Below are 27,939 nucleotides of genomic sequence, written 5' to 3'. Positions count from 1 at the left end.
TTGGTCTCTCTAAATTCTCCCGAAGAGTTAGTGTGCGCGTGTGTGTGTGGGGGGGGTGTGTGTGTGGGTGTTTGTGTGTGTGTGTGTGTGTGGGCGTGTGCATGGTTGCTGCGACAGAGTGGCGACCTGTCCAGGGGACCCCTCCTCTTGCCCGAAATGTTTGCTGGAGATGGGCACCAGCAGCCCTCCTGATCCTACTTGGATCAAGGGTGTACAGAAAATCTGTATGACAGTAGTTTCAGTGCTTTTCCCTCAATATCATAATACTGTAAATTACTTTTATATTTATTTTTCCTATTTAATTTAAATCATTTAAATGGCTCTAAAAGGTAGATCCACGGTTGTATATCTGAAGTGACAAGTAAACAAGATTCTGATCCAAGAGTGTACTGACAGCGATTTCAGATTTGGTAGCTCTGAAAAGGTTGTTTTAAAAATATAAAAGTAATCAGGAGGATTATACATTATGGGCAAGTGAGTGAGGTGTGTAGTCTCAGCCTGTAGGGTTCAGTTTCCTTCATGTATCTACCATTCCCAGCTCATTCATTTAGACATTTATTCTATTTTTTATATTGTAGTTGCCTGCTCTCCCATTGAATGAGTCTATTCTTGGATGTAATCTCATGATAAAGTCACACACACACATATTAACATTTGTTAGTTTTTAGGAGAATGTCAAAAAGGTATTTGTAGACTCACCATTTACTTCCAGGTGGTATGTAAACATTAAGTAGACTAGCTAAGACCCCATTCATTTTCCCAGTTACCATAAAACTGGGAAAATGTTATTCTATTAGCATAAAGACAATGCCAGCATTGTCTTTATGCTCAAAAATATGTTCAAAATTGACGTTTCTGGATAGCAGAACAGTCACCTCCCTTTTGCTGTCCTGAACAGTGCAAGAAGAAATATATATTTTTAAATCAATTTTATTCAATTTGGTCTGTTCATCAACATGAGATCTGTGGATGAAAGCTATCTGAAGTTTATCTTTTTTTTTAACTGGGACAAGATTAACAGGACTGAACACTACGCTTATATTAAGTGAAACAACTCTTGATCTATAGCTATTCAAATAATTCATCATGTAAATAAAGCAAAAAACATAGCAAGCTTCCCTTTCTCTGGTCATAACAGCAAAGGATGAACTAAAGGTGAAATAGAACATTCATAAAAAAACTTGTAAACCACATGGAGAATTATGTGCTAAGTTCTTGATGCATAAGGTTGATAAAGAGTCAGTGAGTTGAATTCATGAATTCCATTTATTAATGCCAAAATACAGCTGGTCCAAGACAGAATGGCAACCAAGAAGAGTTTGTGATCTCCTTTGTTAGCCTCTATCTAAGCTGCACCCTAAAAGAGGGCGTTCCCTAGTGTGTCATATCCTTCACCCCTAGCTCTCATTTGCATTTCCTAACATGTCCTTTCCTCTAGCTCAGTGTTTCTCAACCTTTTTTGGGCCAGCGCCCCCCTGTCCATTATCCAGGATCCTCACCGCCCCCCATCAAAATATTTGTAGGCTTCTTTCCACTGAATATTATTTTATTATTAATATTACAATCACTATTGTTGATGTTTTGATTTTTATGGTTGTTTCTGTATTTATCATTAAAAATAATTTCCCAGAGAATAGAATAGAAATTATTTTTACAGGCATCTGCGAAAAATGCAATGAATGGACATTCAAGTTTAAAATCGGTAGGCCTATCAGCAGCCAATCAGAGTGGAAAAAATATTCTTGTTCTGTGCCATTTTCTGATGTTAGTTGTTAAATCTTTCACAAAATTACCAGATAAAAGATGTACAGCAATGCTAGTTTAAACTTTAAACTAAAACTGTGCTCTGCAACATTAAAACACGGAACCATATCAATCATAACTCTTCTTCTCTTCAGTATTTCTGTGAGTTTCTTGTGCTGCAGTTCTGTGCTGCCTTCAGGGGAATGGGACATCAGAGTATCATCCATAAAATTTCACCCACATTGGATTTACTGTGTAAACCAGAGCTTTCAGTGGAAAAACAAAAGTTCCAGATCCTTTTAATGCCATACAAATATGGGACAAAAATATGGATTATATCTTTAGACATGTCTATTGATTTATAGATTAATAGTTTTACTGGACAGAAATTACACAGAACAAAGCTGGTTCTTAATCAAATCCTAATGAGTCAAATTGAAAGTGTAATGGAGTCACTTAACACCATCATGACATTAACACTGACATGAAAAATAATATTGAAAAAATAAATATATAAAACAAAATCTAATTAAAAACATAAATAATTGATAGGTTTCTTACTGTTATTGTCTGTAAAATATATTTCTTCTTAGATGTGGTCCCAACAAACCCATGACACTTCAACAGTGTTATTTTACCTTTTATCTGAAAACAATGTCTGTTTATTCTTGCCATATGTGTATTAATTCTTGTTCAAAAGCTCTTGCCATACCAGTTTATTCCTCTGTATTTACTTTAGTTTCTTAGTTTACTCTTGCATTTTGTTCTTCATTCATTTCCATTTAATTTTCTTTTATTAGTATTGTCCTCTCTTGGTTTATTATGTCCTCTTTAGTTTCTTTCCTGTTGCTAGTTTTTGACCTCAGTTTTAAATATTTACAATTAAACTCTTACTAGTTATGTTAAATTTAGAGATTTCAAAAGTTATATTTAAATACAATATAATTATTGTCTTCTTCTGTTGTGTTACTGTGTTGTATACATATGTAAAACAAAAGGGTATAAAAAATAGAAATAGGAGGTAAAAACTGTATTGGACAAATCCTGAGCTGATTTAAGGACATGTTAAAACAAATGTATTTAAATGTCACACTGCTCATTTAAAAAATTCATTGAGCTAAGAGTTATTGCCAATATTTCTTATGTTCACTATTAAAAAATTAAAAACAAAAGCCTTCTGGTTAATTACAATTTTTGCATATACAAAGAATGAGTAGTCTGCCACAAAAACCAATTAGGAAGTATGAAAATATTCAGAATTTGCAGCAATCCTACATATATTGTTGAGAATAAATAATTGTGTTTTCGTCTGTTTCCTTTAACTATTTGGTTGCTTGTATATGCAAACACCAAACACAAGCACACACATAGAGCACAAACGCACAAAGCTAAGGTTAAAGGAAATGGCACACTAGGGAATGACCTCTTTAGGGCGTAGCTTAGACAGGCAAACAAAGAGAACTAGAAACTGTTAGATGTCATTTTGCATCAGTTTTGTTGTAATAAATGGAATTCATGAATTCAACCCTTCTTCAACCTCATCAAGAATCTAAATGGAGACAGAATAATTCTCCACAAGCTGCAGACATTACAATTTACTTATTAACACGAAAACAACCAACCAGCTGCAGTAACATGATGAAAGTCTGCTTTTTCCTTCTGAGTACTTTCACAGGAAACCAGCCATACACATGACATGATCACTCACAGACAGCAACAGCTGAAGAACTCACAACGGATGGATTTGGAGTCACTCCCAGCCTAACTCACATTGACAGGTGTTCGGTGCCATACAGCTGCTATTAACAAAACTGTCTGCACAATATGCTGGAAAAGAGGAGACAGACATATAACAATGTATTTAATTGAGGCTTTTTATTCTCCCTATGTTGATGCTAATGATTAAATATATACAATTTATTGTATTTTGATCATTTTGATACTTTGATACTTTTGATACTATTTTGATACTTTGTATGTATCACAGACATTAAAATTACAAAGTGCTTCACAAAGGCAGACACAAAACAAAAATATAAAAATGTACATTAAATATAGCAGTCTAATTAAAAGCTTGTCAGTATGTCTTTTGCTGTCTTTTCAAAGAGTCAATGGAGTTCATTCATGCAGTTCAGGACAGCAACAGAGAGTTCCAGAGTGTTTGTGCTTAGGTTATTCAAAATCATTTATATTCGTAAACAATATAATAGAATAGTTGGATGCTAATTGTGCTTTTGAGTTTTTCTCATTGGGTTTCCACAGAACGTTTCAATAAAATGTGTGCAACTATGTATTGTTATTTTATGGTTATGAAAAGCAAAGAGTAATTTATCGGGCCCCATTGACAATATGTGTGGCAGAGAAAGGGTTACAAACTGAACACTCCACCATGAGTTAAACTGGTACTAGTGTCTCCCTGACACACACAGTATGGCATAAGAACTTCTGCTCTTGACACCACTTTGTTAAAAAATGTAAATTCTGTTGCGACACCTCCAGGCGCTGCAACCATCATCTTTATTTCTCATTTTGTACTATTTATTTCTTTATCTTTTTTATGTATGTATGTATGTATGTATATGTATATTGTATATTATGTATATACACATAATCTGCATTTTAACTCAAGTCGAGCAAATCTCAATCTGTTGTTGACAATGACAAATAAATCTTATCTTATCTTATCTTCTATCATAACAATAACTTTGCATTGATTTCTGTTCATTTAAACTGAACATAAAACAAAACTTTCCGATTTTTAAAATTTTTTATTATAATCACTATCTGAGCTCAAAAACTACTCCATGATTAAATAATTATACTGTTTTAACATGGTTGAAAAATATTTATACTTGTGAGCAAATATTTATAACATTAACAGTGTTTGCAATGTAGAAATGTGTGGGTGTTTGCAAATGTGTCTCCTCAACTTATATAATGTTTCATATTATATGAAATAGGTATATATGAATTAGTATTCATATACACCTATTTGAATATAGCATTTGACAGATGGTCCACTTTTAGTTTCCTGTTTAACGCTAAATGTAATGATAAAAGATAAAAATGTATGAACACAAAACATATCACCTGGGCTGCACAGTGGCACAGTTGATAACACTGTTGCCCTGGGTTCGATTCCCGGCCCGGGGTCTTTCTGCATGGAGTTTGCATGTTCTCCCTGTGCATGGTGGGTTCTCTCCTGGTACTCAGACTTCCTCCCACCGTCCAAAACCATGACTGTCAGGTTAATTGGGGTCTCTAATGCACTTCGGTGTGGGTCATAATTTGTTTGTTGTGTGTCTTTGTGTTGCCTTGCGACACACTGGCGACTGTCCAGGGTGACCTCGCCTCCTGCCCATTGACCGCTGGATTTAGGCACCAGCATACGACCTTATTAACGATAAGTGTCACAACATGTCAATTTATTGACATATGTGAAGGTTGTTATTCAAGTAACTTAAAATAGTTAATTCATCACAATATTTTTAAAGCAACAGACCCATTAGGTTTTTTGGAGAGGGTTTCTAAAAATCAGTTCAGTGACCAATGTAAACTTTCCTTTAGGGTTAGGGTCTCTCTAGAGTCCTGCTAATGACATCATTATTTGACTCAGGTGTGTTGAAGTAGAGACACATCTAAAAGTTACAGGACACTGGACTTCGACGCCTGGAGTTGCCCAGCCCTGATGTATAGTACATACATGTAGTACATATGTGACAACCTAGAGTGGGTTTTCTTTAAAATTTTGAAACCATGATAGTCAAGGATGTTAAATCTATTTTCAGTTTGCAATGAATGATGGAAACCATGACCCTAGACCCAACAAAAACACAGCATACAAGAAAAAAGATGCTCCAACAAAATAAACACACAATACTTGACACCGCCACCAGGGGTCACCACCGCCACCACATGGAGCCTCAGTCTCTGACAAAAATATACAGGGGTTGGACAATGAAACTGAAACACCTGGTTTTAGACCACAATAACTTATTAGTATGGTGTAGGGCCTCCTTTTGCGGCCAATACAGCGTCAATTCGTCTTGGGAATGACATATACAAGTCCTGCACAGTGGTCAGAGGGATTTTAAGCCATTCTTCTTGCAGGATAGTGGCTAGGTCACGACGTGATGCTGGTGGAGGAAAATGTTTCCTGACTCGCTCCTCCAAAACACCCCAAAGTGGCTCAAGTATGGGGCCAAGGGAATGCCATGATATGGCAGCCCAAACCATCACTGATCCACCCCCATGCTTCACTCTGGGCATGCAACAGTCTGGGTGGTACGCTTCTTTGGGGCTTCTCCACACCGTAACTCTCCCGGATGTGGGGAAAACAGTAAAGGTGGACTCATCAGAGAACAATACATGTTTCACATTGTCCACAGCCCAAGATTTGCGCTCCTTGCACCATTGAAACCGACGTTTGGCATTGGCACCAGTGACCAAAGGTTTGGCTATAGCAGCCCGGCCGTGTATATTGACCCTGTGGAGCTCCCGACGGACAGTTTTGGTGGAAACAGGAGAGTTGAGGTGCACATTTAATTCTGCCATGATTTGGGCAGCCGTGGTTTTATGTTTTTTGGATACAATCCGGGTTAGCACCCGAACATCCCTTTCAGACAGCTTCCTCTTGCGTCCACAGTAAAAAAATGTGGTTCGTCCTTCTTGGTGGTATGCTGAAGGACGCACCAAGATACACGAACATAACATACACAATGTACCATAGCTTTTCTGACATCTTGTCCCAGTAACTCAAATCACACAGATTGAAGAAAAATTCCTGATAGTGTTTTTGCTGTCTTGGTCACAAATGCTCCAGCAAGACGTGCACCAACAATTTGTCCTCTTTTGAACTCTGGTTCCCATAATGTTGTGTGCATTGCAATATTTTGAGGCTCTTACCCTGCTAATTCACACTCTTCACACTCTGCTCTTATTGGTTGAATGTGCAATTAATGAAGATTGGCCACCAGGCTGGTCCAATTTAGCCATGAAACCTCCCACACTAAAATGAGAGGTGTTTCAGTCCAACCCATTTCATTGTCCAACCCCTGTACGTAAACAGCCTGAATAAAACAGTAGCGTCACAACAACAAATACAATACAGCAGTGGAGAATGAAGATCGTCTGCAGCACTAAGTTCCTGGGGGTGCACATAACACAACCTTGGCTGGACATATCATATCAATTCCCTGGTGAAACAGGCACAGCAGCGCTTTCACTTTCTGAGATGAATGAGAAGAGGTTTGTTTCCCCCTCCCATCCTCTCCACCTTCTACAGAGGAACCATTGAGAGCCTCCTGACCAGCAGTATTTCCATCTGGTCTGGGAGCTGCAACTTGTCAGACTGGAAGTCTCTGTGAAGAGTGGTGAAGACAGCGGAGAGGATCATTAGGGCTCCACTCCCCCATCCAGAACATTGCACACAGACACTGCTTAGCCAGAGCAAATCAGATCCTCTCTGATTCCACCCATCCTCTCCATGGTCTGTTCATCCAGTTGGTATCTATCAGAAGATTCCACATAATCTGCTGTAGAACAACCAGACTAAGGGTGTATTCAGACCAGATAGTCCGGTAAACTTGGTTCTGTTGGGGACTAAAATTGCAACATTTGTTACATTTTCAGAACTGTAGTTCGCGTTCACACAGCACTGAGGTAAACGACTAAAACTAACTGAAAAACCTGTTCCCCCCGTCGCCTGTGGTGGCGCTGCACCAGGAACTACTGAAGGAATCGGACACAAAAACCTCTGAAGAAGACACAGAGGCAAGTACTTTTCTGTAAACAAAAATGGAGCTGCGTGTAGTTTTAGAATTTCTATTTTGTCTGTGGCGCATGTTCCAAAGAAACAACTTTCAATGATGGACTCGGGAAGAGGCGAAGATGAGTCAGGGCATTTATCTTCTCTTCTCTACACGTCTGACCACAGGCCATTTTTTTTGCTAATGGTGAAAACATGTGTTTATTTTGATTGTATTTACCCAGAATGCCCTGCGCTATAATCCATTTCCTGTTTTTCTAACGGTCTCTAGTCAGGTTGCATTCAGAAAGGCTTTTTACGGTGTTAGAATCCACTTCAACTGGAACCAGACCGAGGTTTTCATACAGATCAGAGTTCGGTTTTTAAGTCCGTTTAAGAATTCAAATTTGCATTCAGACCTCCCCAAAAACTCGGAACTCCTAGACAAACAGATTAGAGTCTAATTAAGGACTCTAATCCTGGGTTGGTTTGAATACACCTTAAGAAACAGTTACTTCCCATTGGCCATCAGATTGGTAAGACACCAAACACCAAAATACCCTCACTAAGACTGTTTGAAAATGGTAAGTTACATATGTATTTATTTATATATTTATAGGCACATTGATTTTTCTGTGTTCTCCGGTGGCCAGGTGTGGTGACATTTTGTTGCCAATTTCACTGTCTTTGTGGAACGACAATAAAATGAGTATATATTTTCCACATGTTATTATTGCAACATCAAAAACAAAATAATGAAATAAGATTATAATTAAATGAAAGTTACTTTAAGTTTCAGTGTATGCGTTCCTACATTATTTAATTGACTTTTTGTGCATGTTACGAAATTATATATTCTTACAGGAAGCACCTTTCAACAAGGTAATTTCACTTGGACTAAACATAGATGGAAGTAGGATGAAATCTTATCCATTATATGATTTCATCACATCATATGATGTCATCACTGACTCGCGCATGATTGAGCATGTCAGTGATGACTGACTCATCCACTGACTGAATTAGGTGTAGATGTATTTAGCTTCTACATTGAAATCAGGGCTTCTGTTCAGTCATTTTTGGATTACAGAAAAATGCATGTATTTTTTTCGTTTCTAATTTCATCCATGTGTAAGTGGGCCTTTAATGAATCATCCTTGTGAATTAGTAATTTGTTCATTCATTGAATATTTTTTTAATTACAAAATCGTAGATTTCAACTCAACAGACTGTGGAAGATACGGGAAAGATAGAGAATGCATGAGCTTTCTCTTTCGTGACGTCACATGAGTGATTCGCTCGGTGTTGAGTGAAAACAGCGCTGCAAACTTCCAGGGCTGCAGCTTGGAGCTGATGTGTATCGTCTTTATTTAGCTGCTGGGTAGATCGCGATCACTGACACAAAGTCTGGGCTTATTTATCCTTGAGCTTAACGTTTCCCGGTAAGTTGAAAGTTTTTCTCTAAAGTTTGGAAGTGCTTGTATGTGAAATCTCTGGAGGACAAGACAGGCGGAGACACCGATGGTTACTAATTGTGAAATAACAATTGTGACATTGCGAAAGAAAAAACTTTTAAGAATACAAATTAATACGTACATACTTTAAAAATTGTTTCTGGAACTACAGACTCAAAGATGTTTTGTTCAACTCTCTCTCTCATATTCAGGTTAGAGATACAAATACCGCCGCTTTTCCTCTTGCAGACGGACTGCTTCCATCTCTCTCTCTCTTTCTCTATATAGATATATAGATATCTCTATATAGTTATATAGATCTATCTATCTATCTATCTATCTATCTATCTATCTATCTATCTATCTATCTATCTATCTATCTATCTATCTATCTATCTATCTATCTATCTATCTATCTATCTATCTATCTATCTATCTATCTAGATATAGATATATATGCCTAGGAGTTTCTGAACATCATGGCATGGAATGCATCCCAGTTTTCCATGACATGTTCATTACAAAACATCTCACTTGCACTGCTGAACCTGGTTTATTAAGCTGAATTCTCAGGGAGTCATTATAAGCAATCGTATGCTTCTGCATGCTAGCTTTTTTCATTCTGTAGATCGATTGAGTTTTCTTTCTAGATGCAATTTTAAATATTTCCATAATTTGTGTATTAGGTTCTATAATGAGTTGTTCCAGGTCATATTTATTTTAATTGAAAATATTCTAAAAATTGAGTATCATCAAGTTTATATTGTTTAGTTAATTCTGAAAATGAAAGGAATTTACTATATCTAAAAATAAGTTCAAAATGTGTAATGCCTTTAGAGCAGTGGTCCCCAACCACCGGGCCGCGGACCAATTGGTACTGGGCCGCGCAAGAAATAATGAAGTACTTCCGGATGTTTTATTTTGAAAATCCTAAACCGGATTTTACACTTTACGTCTTGCGCGTCAAAATTGAGACAACTTGCAGCAGAATGAGTAACAAAACATGTCCCCCCCCCCTCCCCACAACGGTGTCCGACTCGATACTCGATTAATTTGGGGAAGTATTTTCATTTAATAGTCACTATTCTACCAGCTGTAAGAGCAGAAATACTCGTTATGGAGTTGTTTTTTACTGAGGAAATCTGGCGCCATAAAAGGTCAATTTAACTTAGCCTCCCAACTTCCCTTATGTACGAAGCCAAAGTGAGACAGAAAGAATATCTGGGAAATAAACTGTTTGGATAGATAAGGATAATAATTGGCTTGTGTTGCACTTTTGAAACGGAGCAGATGTTGGAGGTCAATAGGTCTGAATATTCCCAAAGAAACTCCAATACACACTCATTTAAAAGCTGATGGAATTCTTACGTAAGGACACACGTCAAACACGGGCAGTAATGCTATTGGTCAAAACTTACCAACTTACACCAATGAAAATGAGATTCTATAAAACAGACTGACTCTAAGAATACGATGAGATTTTGGGGCGATTTTTGAGATTTGACTTTGTACTGTAAGATGATCTGTGGAACAGTGTAATACATCTCCACCCGCCGTGGCCTGCAGCAAAAGGACTCGTCTCTGAGTATTATTTCTTATCTATAAATATAATCAAGAGTTAAGACCTTTTTCGATCCTACACAGCACATGAAAGTGGTAAATTTATCCATTGTTTCAAGTTGTTTTGTATTGATTCTTGAAGTGGTATGAAATTAAGATTAAACAAATCTGACAATTTAGGAGATCATTTAATCCCAAGGTACGAATTGTGCATAAAGGAATAGGTATAGTTTGGATTGTCTCATCCCATTTTAAATTATTTAAAGGAAGAACAGCAGATTTATTCTAAAGTATTGAGTAATTAAATATTTTTGAGAATTAATTAATTTGATTGTTTCAATCATTAAAGAATATGCAGTAGTAATAAGATATCGTCAACATATAAACAAATTTTATATTCTGTTGCGTTAATTGGAAAACCTTTAATATGAGAGTTTTGACTAATTGCTGCTGCAAGGGGTTCAATGAAAATGGAAAACAAAGATGGAGAAAGTGGACAACCCTGCCTTGTGCCTCTTTGTAAAATGAAATTCTTTGAAATTATATTGTTGATAGTAACAGTCACTGCTGGTAATGTATAGAATAACTTAATCCAATTAATGAAAGAATCTCTAAATCTAAACCTTCTCAATATTGAAAACAAAAATGACCAATTTACTTCATCAAACGCTTTTTCAGTATCCAAAGTTACAATGGCTGAGTCTTGTTTATTTGTTAAAGCCATTAAGTTCAACAGTCTCCTTATATTAAGTTCAACAATCACCATATATTATACTATTTTTAATGAAACCAGTTTGATCTGGATGAATGAAGGATGAGATGACTTTCTCAATTCTGATTGTTACTGCCTTTGTGATAATTTTCATATCTGTATAAAAACTTTCTCAATTCTGATTGTTACTGCCTTTGTGATAATTTTCATATCCGTATTTATTAGTGAGAGTGGACGATAGCTAGAGGTGACCGTAGGATCTTTGGCAGAACTCTTAATAGCAGCTGTATTTAAATTTTGGGGAATAATACCATTTTATTTTATTTCTTGTATTAATTTGAGATTTATTGGATTAATCATATCCCAAAAATGTTTATAAAATTCAGCTGGAAAACCGTCCGGTCCTGGTGCTTTATTGTTTGGCAGAAAGTGTATTGCACTGGTTAATTCTTTTTCTGTTAATGGAGCTTCAATTTATTCATCTGTCAAATGCAGTAGATCAATATTGTTTGAGAAAGAGTTCATTTCTTCTTGGGAAGGATTATTTTCCTCAGAATACAGTTTGGTGTAAAAATCTTGAAAAACATCATTTATTTCGTTCAGCGACTGGATCAGTTTCCCTGCTGAATCTTTAGGAACAGAAATTATATTTTTTTCTTTGTTCTTTTTCAGTTGATTGGCCAAATATTTACCAGATTTGTCACTACAGTGGAAGTTGTCTTGTTTAAGTTTCTGTAATAAAATATTAGCTCTCTTGTTTACAAGCGTATTTAGTTCATATCTTAGCTGACGTATTTTCTCTTCAGTTTTTTTCTGTTGAAATGCTTATTTCCTCTAAATTCTTAATTTCTGTCTCTAGCTGAGTTTGTTTTTCACTTTCCTCCCTTTTCTTATGGACTTCCTATGCTATGATTCTGCCTCTTAATACAGCTTTCCCTGTTTCCCATATCAATGATGTTGCAGTATTTGGCGACTCATTAGTCTCGAGGAAGATAAATGAGTCACTTTTTTAGGTATTTATCACACTATTGGTCTTCCAATAGTGATAGATTAAGGTGCCATCTACTGAAAAACTTGGGAGGTTGTTTTTCTACATTCCAAGAGATAGATATGGGTGCATGATCACTGATCACAATCGAGTGTATATTAGTGTTTGTTACGTTTCCCATTAAGGAATTGCTTATTAGAAACATATCAATCCGTGAATATGAATGATGGACAGAAGAGAAAAAAGTAAATTCTTTGGAGACTGGATGTAATGATCTCCAGCTATCACTAAGGCCAAATTCACTCTTATATTGTTTAATTGTTTCTGATTTCAGGGTTGATCTATAATTAGATCTTGTTTTCTTATCAAGGGATGGGTTTAATACTGTATTAAAGTTCCCACCTATTATTATTTGTCTGAAAATTCTGAAAATACTGTAAAGAAATTTTGAAAAAATAATGGGCTATCTGTATTTGGACCATAAATATTAGTGTCTGATTGTACATACATATATTAATTATTATACCATGTTGTGAGTCGGGGTTTTGGGTTTTGTGTGGGGTTTCCATCTCCTTCCACCTTTTCAGGTTCTCCACCAGATGGAGCCTTGGAGCTGCTGTCACCAGAGGGCAGATCTGCTAATTATCATACACACCTGCAGAAACGTTGTCATTTTTCTGGCTTTAAGAGGAGTGAGACGTCAGTCTTTCGATGCCTGAGTGTTCACCTATAATGGTACTCTGGCCACACAGTTTGCCTCATCTGTGTTTTCTCTAGTTCTTCATAGATATTTTTTGGGCTTAGCCCTCTGATCTCAATCCAAGGTTCTCAAGACCTGAGCTCCACTTCCAGTGTCCTTTGGGTTTCTCTCATGAGTCTCACAATTATCTGACCTTTTCCTGGCTCCTACCTCCATGACTGATGTCCTACTAGCTCCTCTTCTTCAAGCACCAGTGTTACCTGTCCGCCCTCCAACCTCACCACCATGAGTGGACCGCTGTCCACTCACCTCTCTAATTACTCTACTTCCAGTGTTCATGTCTTCCCCAACTCTCCAGTGAAAGAAAAACCACAGAAGACCCATTCATTCATAACTGTGTATTTATTCAATAAAAATTTTTTCACTTTTCATTTTGCCTCCCAAGAGTGTTCTGCATGTGGGCTGAAAGCCTTCCAAAAACCATAACAGAACACTCAGGCCAAACTGACCCAATGGACGCTCTCGGGAAAGCTCTATCAGAACAGAACTCTCTCATTCAGTCTCATGATTCCTCTCTCAGATCTCTCGGTGAGCAACAAGCTCGAACCAATCAGCGTCTGGAGCAATTAACCAATCTGTTACAGAATCTTCAACTGGCTTCTCCTTCCCACTCCTTCCCCCGATCAAGCACCATCTCTAGCTCCTCTCACTCATCCCGCAGTTGCAGCCGCCCTACACAATGTCCATCCTACTTCACCGGAAAAATATGCAGGTGATGTAGGCCGTTGTGGGGATTTCCTGCTACAATGCTCACTGGCATTTAATCACTCCCCTCAGTGCTTCCCCCATGACTTCTCCAAGATAACTTACATTCTCTCATTACTCACTGGCAAGGCGTTGGAGTGGGCGGAGGCCCAGTTCGAAGACGTCAATGATTATAGTTGTACCTGTGATGAGTTTTTGAAAGAGTATAAGCATACATTCACTCAGGATCCTGATCACACTTTTCAGTCAAGAAACCTGTGGAAATTAAGACATGGTTGTAAGTCAGTCGCCTAATTTGCCCTTGATTTTAGAATCTGTGCAGCTGCTTCTAGATGGATTGATTCCGCACTTAAAAGCCCCATTTTTTCATGCCCTCAATGATCCCATTAAAGATGAATTAGCCATCCTTGACGAACCCAGCTCTCTTAACGAATTAATTTCCCTTGCCACTTGTTTAGATAATCAACTGAGAGAATGCGGCAGGGAGAGATCCAAGAGAACTAACTACTCCCAGGCTCCACCCACCGAACGCTTCTGCCACACCATGCCCTCTTTCTCCTCCGAAAGCTGCAGAGTCTGAACCCATGCAGATCAGCAGAACCCGATTAACTCCGGAGGAACGCCAAAGGTGCATGCAGGCTAAGCAGTGCCTTTATTATGGGACAGCAGGACATTTTATTGCTCACTGTCCCATTCGCCCAAAAGCCCAGGTCCGCCCGTAGATTTGGGGAGGCTGGCGGATCATTTGAAAGATAAAGCCTCTCCTCGACTGTTACTACCTGCCACTTTACTATTCAATAACGATTCCCTAAGCCTCTCCGTTCTCATAGATTCCGGTTGTGAGCGTAACTTAATTCTGCCCTAATTCAACAATCCCAGATTGAGACAGTCTCACTTCACTCTCCACTGGCAGGCCATTACCCCAGATCACTCACATGACCAAACCCCTCTGTCTCATTATCTCTGGATGTCACAGTGAAGAAATTTCTTTTTTTGTTTTTCCCGACATCTAACAAATCTGTTGTCTTAGATTTTGACTGGTTACAACAACACAATCCATGTGTCAACTGGTCCAAATTACACATCGAGTCCTGGTCTTCATTGACCACTGGCAACTCCACCTGTCTCCTTTCCGCTGTTCCACCCAGCTCCTCACCGGCGCTCCATGATGAGGTGGATCCTCCGGACCTCTCACTCATACCAACCGAATATCATGAGCTCTCTCCAGTATTTTGTAAAAGCAAAGCTCTTTCCTTACCTCCTCACTTCCCATATGACTGTGCCATTGATCTCCTGCCCGGTGCTCCGTTACCTTCCACTCGGTTATTTAATATTTCACTCCCTGAAAGAGAAGCCATGGAGACTTGCATAAGAGACTCACTTGCTACTGGCATTATTCGCCATCTGTCTTCCCCGTTAGAGGCGGGTTTTTTCTTCGTAGGTAAGAAAGACGGATCTCTGCGTCCCTGCATTGACTACCGAGGCCTTAACCAAATCACTGTCAAAAATAATTATCCGCTCCCTTTAATCTCCTCTGCTCTCGAACCGGTTCATAGCGCCACCATCTTCACCAAACTCCACCTCCGCAACGCCTACCACCTGCTCCCTGTCTGCCAGGGGTATAAATGGAAAACCCTTTTCAAAACTCCCATAGGACATTTTGAGTATCTGGTGATGCCATTCGGTCTCTGCAACGCTCCCGCATTCTTCCAAGCCCTCGTTAATGACGTCCTCCGAGATTTTCTGAACATATTTGTGTTTGTTTACCTTGATGACATTCTCATATGTCACTCCAAAACCCCGTCAGAACACAAAAAACATGTTCATCTGGTTCTTCAACGCCTCCTAGAAAATAAACTATATGTCAAAGCACAAAAGTGTGAATTCCATAAATCATCAGTTACCTTTTTGGGCTACATACTCGATGGCAGACAGATACGGCCAACTTCCAAGAAGATCTAAGCAGTTCTTGATTGACCTGTTACACAAACACGCGAACAGTTACAAAGATTGTTGGGATTCACTAATTTCTACCGTCGTTTTATTAGGAACTACAGTCAAACAGCTGCCCCCTTAACAGTCCTCACCTCTTCTAAGATTCCATTTTTCTGGACCCCTGAAGCTGGGGGTTGCAATTTTAGGTTGTTTGGTGGTTTCTTCTGACCGAGTCTATATACGCGATGGAATCCCATACTGCTGCAAGTTTCTCTGGAAATGTTAAGCTTCGATATCAGAAAGCCTTTGATCAGCTGTTCAGGATCTTAATTTATTTGCTCTTTAATGCCAGAAAAAATGAGGTTGTCTCTCGTGCTCCTTGTTTATAAATCCAGAAGTGTTTGTTTTATGTCTTTATTTTCACTGATGACAGAGTTCATTTGCAAAGTGAATGTCTTGACAGAAGAGTGAAGGCTTTTGTTTTCCTTTACCAAAGTTTCTATCAGTTGTTGACTGAATTCCAGACTATCATGCAATGCTTGAAATTCTTTATGCAATAATTAGAGCAATGGAAGTCTGTTTTTGAATTCAGACAGTTTTTGTTCAATAGACAATAAGATGTCACTCACCTCTTGAGGACTGGGATAGGGTAAGGGATGACAATGTGGGTGAGTTATCCGCTCTACCCCACAGGAACACCTAGTAGAGAAGGTTCCAACTCAAACCTTCTTTTAGAGGTTTGAGTTGGAGTGCTCTGTGTGTTCTTGTTTCTCTTCATGGTGCAGATCCGATTGAAACAATTGTCGATGTAATCCTCTAAGAAGTCTGCTTATTTCTGGAAATAAGCAGGGTTTTCATTTTGCCTCCCGAGAGTGCAGATTCAAACTTTAGAAAAGTTTGAATCTGCATAGAAAAGATATGCACCTTTTAAAGTTGAATTGCTGGAGTCTGGGCCTGCAGACTGGGTGTGGCACTAGGAAGCTGGTGGTAGTAGCTGGTGTGGTAGGTCAAATTGCTGCATCGAGGAATAACAGATTTAATGGACAAGTTTGTATTTTCCCACATAGAGAGATTACAGCTGAGTTGATTGTAGATGTTCCAGCCATGCTGTCGCATGCCAGCGTGCGCACCTGCTGCCCCACTCAACTGTGCTTTAAACTTTACTTTTAAACTAAAGTTTAAAAGTAATGATCCTGTGTCCAGAGACAGAGGGATAATCAGTAGGCCTAGCATCATGACCTGTTTGTTCTGAAGATCCTACAGCTTCCACTTTGTCTTTCTGACACGGCACCTCCTCCTCACCCTGACTCTCAAATTATTATGCAAGTTGGATATACTGTAGATCAGTGGTCCCCAACCATTGGTACCGGGCCGCGCAAGAAATAATGAACTACTTCCGGATCTTTTATTTAGAAAATCCTAAACCGGATATTACCGGTTACGTCTTGCGTTGCTGAACGGTCCGCGCGACTCAAAAGGTTGGGGACCACTGCTGTAGATGTCATAAAGATGACATTTTTTGTTTTGCTATTAAATAGATGGTATTGTGTCTCAGGGTTCTTTGAATCACTATGATTAATTTCAGAGACCTATGCGTATTAGTTTGTCAGGTGAGCTCAATTAAAGGAATTCTACTTAAGAAGAATGTTCCAGATTATTAAGCAGGCCGCAGGTTTCAAGCAATATGGGAAAGAGAAAGGATCTCTCTGCTGCCGAAAGAGAGACAGCAGGCTCAAATCGTGGCACCGGCAGCTATCGCGGCATTTCCGGTGACAGCTGCCTTAGGTGCCACAGGCTGCAGTGACCTGCTAGGGCCCAGCAGCACAGTGGCCTGCCGCAACTTGGTATGGGGTGCCACGACGAGCTACAGCTTAATATCGGCAACTTCTTGCTTCTTTGATGTATGTCATGGCTTTTGTGTCAGGCTTTAAATTAATTACTTTATTTTGATAAAAACAAAAAAACCCCAAACAAATACATCCATCCATCAGTGACATATACAGCAGCTTCTGTGTCAGATTGAATATGAATGACTTTATTAAGAAAGAAAAAAAAGAAACTATTTTCTTTTGTGTTTCCTCACAAAAGTACTGCATTTCCTCTTAATTGTTGCGTTCCTTCGCAATAAGCAAATACCCCCTTGGTCTATTTTGGATACATTCAAATGTCAGTTTAAAATTTCTAATATATACACATTTAAAGAGCCTCAGTGAAAATGTGTTTATACATTCTTAACTCTTTGGTGCAAAAAAACTGATTGAAAATCGATTTATTTACTACGGAAGTTTATTGTTATCACAAAGGAAAAAAATTAGAATGCTATCATGTTATAAAGTGATAGTTATATTGAACAAACATGATAATGTATTGCATTTTATCATATTACAACATAATACTGATATTGTACGAATTTTTATGGATTCTGTGTTTTCCTTTATCCCTTTTATTTACGTACATACACACGCTGCAGCTTACAACCATACTTGTGTGTGACTGTTGCCAGTCATTTGTAAACAGACTGAAACTGATTAGACTACCCTTTGGGACCGCGGGAAACTAAACTCGCGCTACAATCTTTTGACCTCTCTTGGTTACATCCATAAGGTTTGCTAAGTGTGGCCATGCGCTGGATGGTGAATGTAATCTGTGTTTGTTCCATTTGTATGACATGTATAGCTTGTAACATTTCATGATTTTCGGCATTAAAAGCCAGTTTTTACACTTAACCAAATCTAACTGATTAATTGTAAAAATACTTAACCAAGTGTTCTAACACTTGGTTAAGTGTAAAACCAAGTGTACACTTGGGTTTTGGTCGCGTCCCAGAAACTTGTTACAGACGTGGGTGATGTACAGAGATAAAAATGATTGAACTACAGGAGAACGTAATAGTATGCGCACTCTGAGCAGGATCCTACATTGAATGGGAATGCACAGAAGGAAACGTCAGTCCGACTCTCTAGATGCATCGGCGTTCCTAACTGATCATCTGGAACGAAGCTGAAATTGGCTACTGGTTGTAGCTTCTGATTCGGGAAATGGCTATAGGGCGATTATTACAGAATGAAAGCTTCTTCAATCATAAAAAAGGCTCAGATTTGCTGAACACTTTCTGTTCTGCTCAGAGTGTGCATACTATTACTGATTTCAATCATAATGCAAAGCAGCATCAGTATCTCTCAATATTTTAGACCAAGCATGAACATGACCAACTCCCGTTAGCCTCTAGCCTTCATTATGCCTTCACTACAAGCATAATACCGCCACCTTCTGAATATGAAATTATCACGTTTATGCAATATAATTACTATGTTCGTACAATATGAATATTACATTTATACAATACATTATCATGTTTGTACAATATAATTATTATGTTATAACGTGATAGCACTCAATTTTGTGATAGCAATAAATGTCCGTAGTAAATAAATCAATTTTCAATAAGTTTTTTTGCACCAAAGAGTTAAGAATATATACACACGTTTTTACTGAGGCTCTTTAAATGTGTATATACTAGAAATTTTAAATTGACATTTGTGACTGTATCCAAAATAGACCAGGACATATTTGCTTATTGCGAGGGAACTCAACAATTAAGAGGAAACATAAAATAAATTTCCCCCCATGTCTCCTCCTTAGGAGACTCCTCCTAAGGAGCACTGGTGTGCTAAATCCACCAGTGTTTTCTTTCTCTTATTTAAAAAAAACAAATAAATTCATTCATATTCAGTCTGACACAGAAGCTGTGGTATATGTCACTGAATCAGTGACGCATGTATGTATTATTGTGCTTTTTGGGGGCATACGTCAAAGAAGCAAGAAGTTGACGTTATTAAGCTGTAGCTGGTTGTGGCACCCGTTGCCAGGTTGCGGCAGGCCACTGGCTGGTCTGGCACCCTGTGCTCCCTGGACATGTTCTCAGAGTGTGTTCTGGGGAATTGGCAGGAGTGCTGACAGACATATTCAATCTGTTTCTGGCCCATGCTGTGGTACCAACCTGCTTCAAAACCACGTCCAACGTCCCTATACCCAAAAACTCCAACCCATCAAGTCTCAATGACTACTGCCCGGTGGCCCTCTCTCTGATTATCACAAGGTGCTTAGAGCAGCTTGTCCTGGCACACCAGATCTTGTCTGCCCCCCACCCTGGACTCTTACCAATTTGCATACTGCCAAAACAGGAGCACAGAGGATCCAGTTTCCATAGCGCTGCACAATGTCATCTCACACTTGGACAGTTAAAACAACATCGCTAAGATGCTGTTCATAGATTTCAGTTCGGCATTCAACACAGTTATCAAAACTCTTCACAAAACTTGTTGACTTAGGCATTAGTCCCCTTATATACAACTGGTTACTGGACTTCCTGACCAGTTGACCCCAACATGTCCGGCTGGATAACTGCTCATTTGCCATCACCATAAACACCGGGGTACCAACAAGGCTGTGTGATGAGTTCTTTCCTCTACTCCCTTCTCACCCTGACTGCAAACCTGTCTATGGTTCTAATACCATCATCAAGTTTGCAGACAACACCACAGTGATTGGCCTCATCAAAAACAATGATGAGACTGCCTACAGGGAGGAGGTGGATTGTCTGGCTGAGTGAGGCCACACCAACAACCTGCTGCTCAATGCTGAAAAGACCAAGGAACTCATCGTGGACTTCAGGAGGACCGCTGACCCTCATTGACCCATTCACATCAAAGGGATGGTGATGGAGCGTGTGAGCAGCTTCAAGTTCCTGGATGTCCACATCTCAGAGGATCTCACCTGGACAACCAGCTGTTCCAAGCTGGTCAAGAAGGCTCACCAGCGCCTCTTCTTTCTGAGAACTCTGAGGAAGAACCAACCATCCTCGAACATCCTGGTGAACTTTTACTGCTGCACTATTGAGAGTATCCTGACCAATGGCATCTGGTACGGGAGCTGCTCTGCCTCGGACCAGAAGGTGCTGCAGAGGGTGGTGAAAGCTTCCCAGCGCCTCACCAAAGCACCGCTTCCTGCCATAGAAAACATCTACAAGAAGCTGTGTCTGAAAAGAGCTGGGAAAATCATCAAAGGCTGCGTTAACACTGCAGCCTGAAGTGTCCCAATTCCGATTTTGACGTAATGCGACCTGTATACTATCATTTCATGAAAGTCTGAACAGCACAGAATGCGACCCATACCCGATACGTATATGATTCAAATGCGACCTAACTTCCAAGTCGCATTCATCCGAAATGATCGTCACTGACACTGGACAAATGTCACTGTTCTGCGTCCTGCGCAAGCGGGAAGAATAACAACAACCATGACGGCCTATAATGAGTATTAAGTTGTTAATATGCTGCTCCCGTCGGACAACAACTTACTTACAAATATCTAAGCTATGCGCCACTATGTTTACTTTCGCAAGCACTGAGCACTTCTTTTTATGGTGATTAGCAGAACACTGAGAATGCCATCCAGCACACGGACTCTTCAACCTACTGCCCTCTGGGAGGCACTACAGGCGCTTACGGATTAGGATAATGAAACAGTTTCTTCCCCACACTCCTGAACTCCTGACATCTAAACAACTATGCTGTATTCTCATACACAACAACACACGGACTGATATACCACTTATTACCTGCTCTTAGCAATTAGTCACTATTGTATATACTGTATAGATAATCTACTCCTGCTTATAAAAAACTTAAATGTACATTTGTAATATTTTTTTTTTCTTTTTCTTGCTAAGCACTTCTGGATGGATGCAAACTGCATTTCGTTGCTTTGTACTTGTGACACGTGCAATGACAATAAAGTTGAATTCTATTCTATTCTAATTCTAAATGTATCTGTATCTAAAGCTTTGTAATTTATTTCTATAGTTCTAACAGCATTCAATAAACATGCTCTCTAAAGGAACCCATGCTGGTGTCAGAGTTACACCAGTTTTTTTCTGACTGCTTGCTAGTTAGTGTTGTCTTCCCCCTCCCGGACTGACACACATGCCCACGCGGACGCACACGCACATACACCTGACCTCTGGCCTACATGGAATGATGAAATACCCCTTTTTTATGAACATTTCCACTTTTTCTTACCGGGCAACAGCAGCTAATCTTAACTCTTCCTCAATCTGTCCCTCGTCACGTCTCTCTCATCATCCTCCTCCAACCATAATGAATCCCCTCAATCACTAATTCTCCCCCCTTCTCTGCTACTGAATCTGGTCCACACCAAAGTTTGTTTGTAATTAACATATCGGTTACATTGACACATTTTTCTGAATGAAAAAAAGGAACAAAAAGGGAAGCCGTTTGTTTGGTCTGATTGTTATTTATACAGACCGGGGTGGGGCCCACCGAGTAGGTGGGCGTGGACTAAGGTTTTTTTTCAATGCTGTGTTGCGCGCAAAGGATAAACCCACTAACGATAACCTTAAAGGGCGAAGCCTACACAAAATAGAACATTTATTTCATCATGTTGAGTTTTCAACCAAGCCAAATCCTCCCTTCTTGCTACCACTTCTTGTCCTCCATTGCTCTTGGTCATACGTCTCTGTGGACTTCATTACGGGTCTCCCTCTCTCCAATAACTTCACTATATTACTTATCATTGTTGATAGATTCTCCAAGGTGACATGGTTTGCTATCGACATCGGTCAGACTAAATCAAGAGGTGATTGATTTAGAACTTAATTAGCTGCTGTCTGCATACCATGAGGGGAGGAGGGTATAGCTAAGTAGCAGCAAGGATCTCAGTGTTTGTGTTTAGTGGTGCAGATTGGCTCCTTGCTCCCCTGTTGGTCCTTTCCCAATCTCAAGGTGATCAGTCCTGTGACTGTCCAAACTCTGCCTTCCTAGAAGACTAAGGATCTGCCCCACCTTCCATGTGTCATAGGTCAAGCTCATTTCCACATCATGATTTGTTCAATACTTTGAGGTCCCCTCTGTCTCTGCCTCCCTGCCAGATTATAGACTTAATTTCCCCAGAATACTCCTGCATTGCCTCAACCCTGGCAGATCTCTACAGTTTTTCTGATATCAGACCACACTGTTCTTTTCCACATTCCCTCTGCAGAAACAAAGTCACCAACCTGCCTCATCACACTGCTGGAAGCAAAGTCATGTTTACTGAACAAATTTACTACATTTTACTACTGCTTCTTCAGTAAACAATTTATTTTATGCTATCTGCTGTGTTGTGAGTGCTCAGCTTTAATCATTCCACAGATTTCGTAAAAGGGTAAACAACTTAGAGGGTTTAATTAATGGAAAGCATTTCACCATATAAAGTGATAGTGTGTGTAATACCTTCAGAGGTAGACTTTCTTTGTAAACTGTCTCCAGAAGAAGTGTTCTGAATTGGTACTATAAACAAAATTGAAATAGTTTGAACAAAATCTCTTCCTATTGTGTTAATGGGACATTCTTCTATTAGGAATACTTTTAAAGTTAAATTAAAATGTTCCAAAATAACAAAATCTTCCATAGGTGTACCTGTATTTATGACAACAATTTCTCCAAATGCTTTTTTCACAAAACAACACATGTCCAAGTTGCATGGAAGATTCACCTGATGGCTATCTAACATGCTTTATGGCACTTCCTACTTGTATATGACTTTTGGTTGAGAGTATCTAAGGATCTACACACAATCCCTGTAGTTCAAAAACCTAGAAAGAAGAATACTTTTAACAACTTGTTTTAAATATATTGTAAAAATTCATCAACTCTGCAGGTATAGATGGGTTGATGGATGGATTTACACACAGAAAGATATTGTAAAAATCTGTTACCAAGCTGTGTTTTTATAGAGAATCAAAGAATAAATTTGGTTTGATCTGGTTTTCAATAATGATAAATCAGTTATTGGTGCCAACTTGGGTTAAGAAGTGTTGAGGGGTATTGGCACCAGGAGTGGTGTTATTCTTGGACAGATTGATTATATACTAAGTTGTATATACAGGCTCTGTATATACAGTATATATACATATATACTGTATATACACACACACACACACACACACATATATATATATATATATATATATATATATATACTGTATATACAGTATATATATACTGTATGTACTGTATATATATATGTAAACTGTCTGTCAGAATTGGGTTTTCTCTGTGTTGATTTGAGTTTTTGAGAACTGTTGCTGTCTCTCGCCTGTGCTGCCTGGATTAATTACCAGTTGCTACCAGAGTCAGAGCTGTTTGCTGTTACTCATCTATGCTGCCTGGATTGTTTGCCTTATTCATCATTAAAATCATCATTCTTTCACTCCATCCTGGGTCCTCAGCGTCATCCTCTCCACCTCCTCCACCGCAAATCATGTCAGTAGGACCCGACCAGAAGTTACTATGGTGAGGAACGCTAAAGAAAAACATCTACAACATGGACCCAGCAGATCAGCTCCACACCACCTCTCTGGCTTTTCCCGAGGTCGGACTGAGCACCTCCACCTTTCTCCCCATTGACAATTCATTCCTGGACTCTTTCTCTGAATCCGATTACCTCCTTCTCATTCACCAATACAAGAATCAACCGACCATATTGGAAATAGTCTTTGAGCTCTATGACTCATTTATTCAGAAAAAACATTCAACAGATTTCACCCTTTGCCACTCACCTGTCACCCGCTCCAAGATTCCCCTCTTCTTTCGCCATGTTCATGACCTACCATTAGTCCCATTCCTCCGCTCCGCCACCCCAGTTCCAGCCTCTCTGTCGTCTCCGGAATCAGTACCATCTCCAGCCGGATCTCCGGCCACGCCTCCAGCGCTCGCCACATCTCCAGTCGCTGCAGCAGACTCTCCGCCCCTCGTCACCGCAGCTGTAGGCACTGCTCCTTTAGCTGCTGTTGCAGCCACTGCAGCCTCTCCGCCTTCAGCCGCTGCTGTCTCCTCATCCCTAGCCACAGTTCCCATGGTCATGGGGTTCAAGGTGGCCAGGCTGACACCTGGACGACAGGCGGCACAGCTGGTGGCGTGGTCAGCACCTGTAAGTGGGTTCTCTGCCCCTGTAAATGGGTGTTCTCCCTCTCCCTGTGGTCCTCGTCCTCTCCTCGTCGCCCCTTAGTGCCTCCTCGTTGCCCCCCCAGTGGCCCCAGAGCTCCCTCGTCGCCCCCCCAGTGGTCCCAGGGCTCCCTCGTCGCCCCCCGGTGGTCCCAGAGACTCTTTGTCACCTCCCAGAGTCCCTTCCGAGCCCTCTGCCAGCCCCCCACTCCTTTCTCAACGCCCCATGCGCCGATGTCACCCACCGGACCAGCCTCCAGTGGTCCGCCACCGTCCTAGGCCTGAGCTGCTCCGTCATCGCCCGCCGGACCTCACCCGAGGGGTCCGCCTCTGTCCTTGGCCCTAGCTGCTCCATCGTCGGCCGCTGGACCTTCCCCGACGGGTTGCCTCCTGCACCTTCGGCTACTGAACTGTTCACACCAGGCCCTGCCCTGACCGTGTTTTTGTTGTGGACTAAGTTTATTTTTTGTTTTTTCATGGATTCTGTGTCCTCAGCGTCATCCTCTCCACCTCCTCCACCGCAAATCATGACAGTCTCCAGAAGAAGTGTATGTATATATATATATATATATACGTACAGTATATACTGTATATACAGGGGTTGGACAGTTTCATTGTCCAACCCCTGTATATACGTATATATGTATACCCCTGTATATACAGTATATATATATATATATGCATTCTGATTCGTATATACTGTATATATGTACTGTATATATATGCACCTCCTTCAAATATCACCACCAACTTTGTACTTTGTAGATTCTATTGTTGGCTAGTGGTGGTCCATGATTAGAGTGTATATGGTAGTGGTTTTGGTGGGGGAGATGGCTGCCTAAATAATAATAATAATTTAGTGAAATTATTGTACATTCTACCAGATGTACTTTTGTATTGATGTATGTGTATATTGTGATGTATATTGTTGTTAATCTAACAATATATTCTAATAAAAACTATAGCGATAAAACTATAGTAATATCTAGCACAATGTCAATATTGATCAACATCAATAGAAAATACGTCTGATAATGTTGATAATTCCATTGAGCTCTGATCCAGAACCGCATTACATTCTGTAGGTAGATGAAATGGTAAAAATGGCTTTGTGCTTGTATAGTGCTTTATCAAGTCCCCAAGACGCCTTGCGCTTCACACTACAGTCATTCACCCATTCACAAATGGGTGACACGGGTAACAGTTGCGTGCTCCTGCGTGTACATACCCCCTCCCACCACCGCCATTACCCTCGTTTTTGTGTTTACTGATTGTGCAAGTGATTGTTTTTATGTTGCATTTTTATGCTGTATGTATTTTTCCGGCGTCCTTATATTCTGTTAACCTTCATACCTTTAGTATGCATTATTTAATGCAATCTGCTGGGTTTCCATAGAAAAAAATTTTAATCTAGTTTGAATAAACAACTGAGCTTACTTAAAATGTTTATATGACTGAATTGAAATTACTGTATTTTTATTGTAAAGTTCCCTGAGACAATAGTTGTTATGAATTGGCGTTTGTATAAACAAACTGATGCCCTGCAGTGGACTGGCAACCTGTCCAGGGTGTGCCCTGCTTCTCGCCCAGCTGAAAATAGGCACCAGCCCCCCTCACAACCTCAATAGAGATAAGCATGTAAGATAATGGAGGGATGGATAAATAAACTGAATTGGATTCAAATTAACTGCAGATTTGAATGCTAAGTTTAATGGAGCAGTTAAACTAACCTGTTGATTGAGCACTCTAAGTAGTTACTTCAAATGTTTTCACAATAGAATAAGCATACTTGTTATTTAACTTTTTTGCTTAAGGTGTAAGAAAACATTAAGTACATTTATGCACCAATTCAAACAACAGTTTAACTTTTACATGCTCCTACATTTAACAATTTTTTTTCTTGTTCTCCAATTGTAGGTGCAGCTCCTGTTATGATGGCTGAGCTGATGGGGTACTATATAATGGTCCTTTCAACTGTGGTCTTCTGGTCTCTCCCTTATAATACATCTTCCCTCAATCTGGATGATCCAAACGTCTGCAGTCACTGGGAGAGGTGAGTCAGAATTCTGCAGACATTTCTGTGTGGGGCTGAGAAAACTTGCAAGTACTTTTGATAGAATCTCCTTTATCAATTTGAGTTAAATTGATTTTATCATGAAACAATTTCCCCCCCCCCCCCCTCACATTAATTCAAGAAACTCTATTTTCAAAAGAATAGAATATTTTTGAAAAATGGGGGACAGAAGAAGATGCAGACCAAGAAATAAAAAAGATAGTGAGCTTCAAACTCACTGGTGTTAGGGATTGAATGTGATTACTGTAGAAAGAGCATGTGTGGTTATTCATGAGACAGTCATGCGGGAGTTTTGTTGCAGGCCCTGCAACCAAATTCTTTTGGACAGACTTCAATTCTCACAGACTTATCTCACATAACTTTGAAAAACAGTAGTCAGATAGAAGTGGCACACTGAGCAGTTTGAAATTTTAACTTATCTTACCTTCTCACGACAGACATAATGAATTTGCTTGTAAGTTTTAAGTGTCTTTCTTTGGTTTCAGTTACTCAAGGACGGTGACGGAGTCTTATGCTCATCGTTTTGATCAGATTTACTACGCCAACTGTCCAGACATCCTCAAGTGGTTCAAGTGCACCACATACAGGTCAGGAACATATCTTACCATACATCTAAGAGAATGCAGATTTTGTACCTGGTGTTTTATCAAAGTACAATTTTCACTTCTTAGTCATATACGTATGATGACAGAGTGGCTCACTTTTTTATAATCAGCTGTTTTATAATCTGTGAAAGCTTTTTAATTTAATTTATAAGGGTACTTTTACCCTTATAAGTTATAAGGGTAAATGTCCTCAACAAGTGACCTCTGTTCCCTGTGTGATTACAGGGAGATGTATCGGACAGCTTATCGCAGAGGAGAGAAAATCATGTACAGAATAAAGTCACAGTGTTGCCCAGGTTTCTTTGAAATTGGAGAGATGTGTGCTCGTGAGTGCCTGTATCCCCTCCCACCACCACTATTACTCTCGTTCCTCTGTATACACACGCAGAACCACACACACGTTAAATTAATCTTTTTCACCATATTAGGACTTTGTCTTAACATTAAGACAAAGTCCTAACAAATTCAACATTTTTGAATTTTGGCTGCCATCCAGCCAAAATTATTTATTGGTTATTGTTAACTAATAATGTCTAAGTAAACAATATCTAAGTATACATTAATGGTTAACAATTCCAACAATTAATTAATTAATTGTTTGCATTCCTAGTTTGAACAGATGAACACAGCACCTTCAAGAATATGGTAATTG

General features: G+C 39.5%; 1 protein-coding gene across 3 annotated transcripts in view; it reads left to right on the top strand.

The window, feature by feature from the left end:
- The first annotated feature begins 8,775 nt into the window (after window positions 1–8,775).
- Window positions 8,776–27,939, top strand: part of megf10 (multiple EGF-like-domains 10) — a 109,801-nt gene continuing 90,637 nt past the window's right edge. For 2 of the 3 annotated variants that reach the window (XM_032569008.1, XM_032569006.1), the window contains exons 1-4: window positions 8,776–8,931; window positions 26,526–26,661; window positions 27,168–27,269; window positions 27,513–27,613. In XM_032569008.1, the coding sequence (XP_032424899.1) occupies window positions 26,540–26,661; window positions 27,168–27,269; window positions 27,513–27,613 (325 nt within the window). In that variant the 5' untranslated portion in view covers window positions 8,776–8,931; window positions 26,526–26,539. The remainder of the gene's footprint in view (window positions 8,932–26,525; window positions 26,662–27,167; window positions 27,270–27,512; window positions 27,614–27,939) is intronic. The other variant, XM_032569007.1, reaches the window with a different exon arrangement.

This window comes from Xiphophorus hellerii, chromosome 8 (assembly GCF_003331165.1).
Source record: "Xiphophorus hellerii strain 12219 chromosome 8, Xiphophorus_hellerii-4.1, whole genome shotgun sequence".
NCBI lineage: Eukaryota > Metazoa > Chordata > Actinopteri > Cyprinodontiformes > Poeciliidae > Xiphophorus > Xiphophorus hellerii.
The sequence above is the reverse complement of the archived record's forward strand: the minus strand, read 5'-3'. Positions and strand labels throughout refer to the sequence as shown.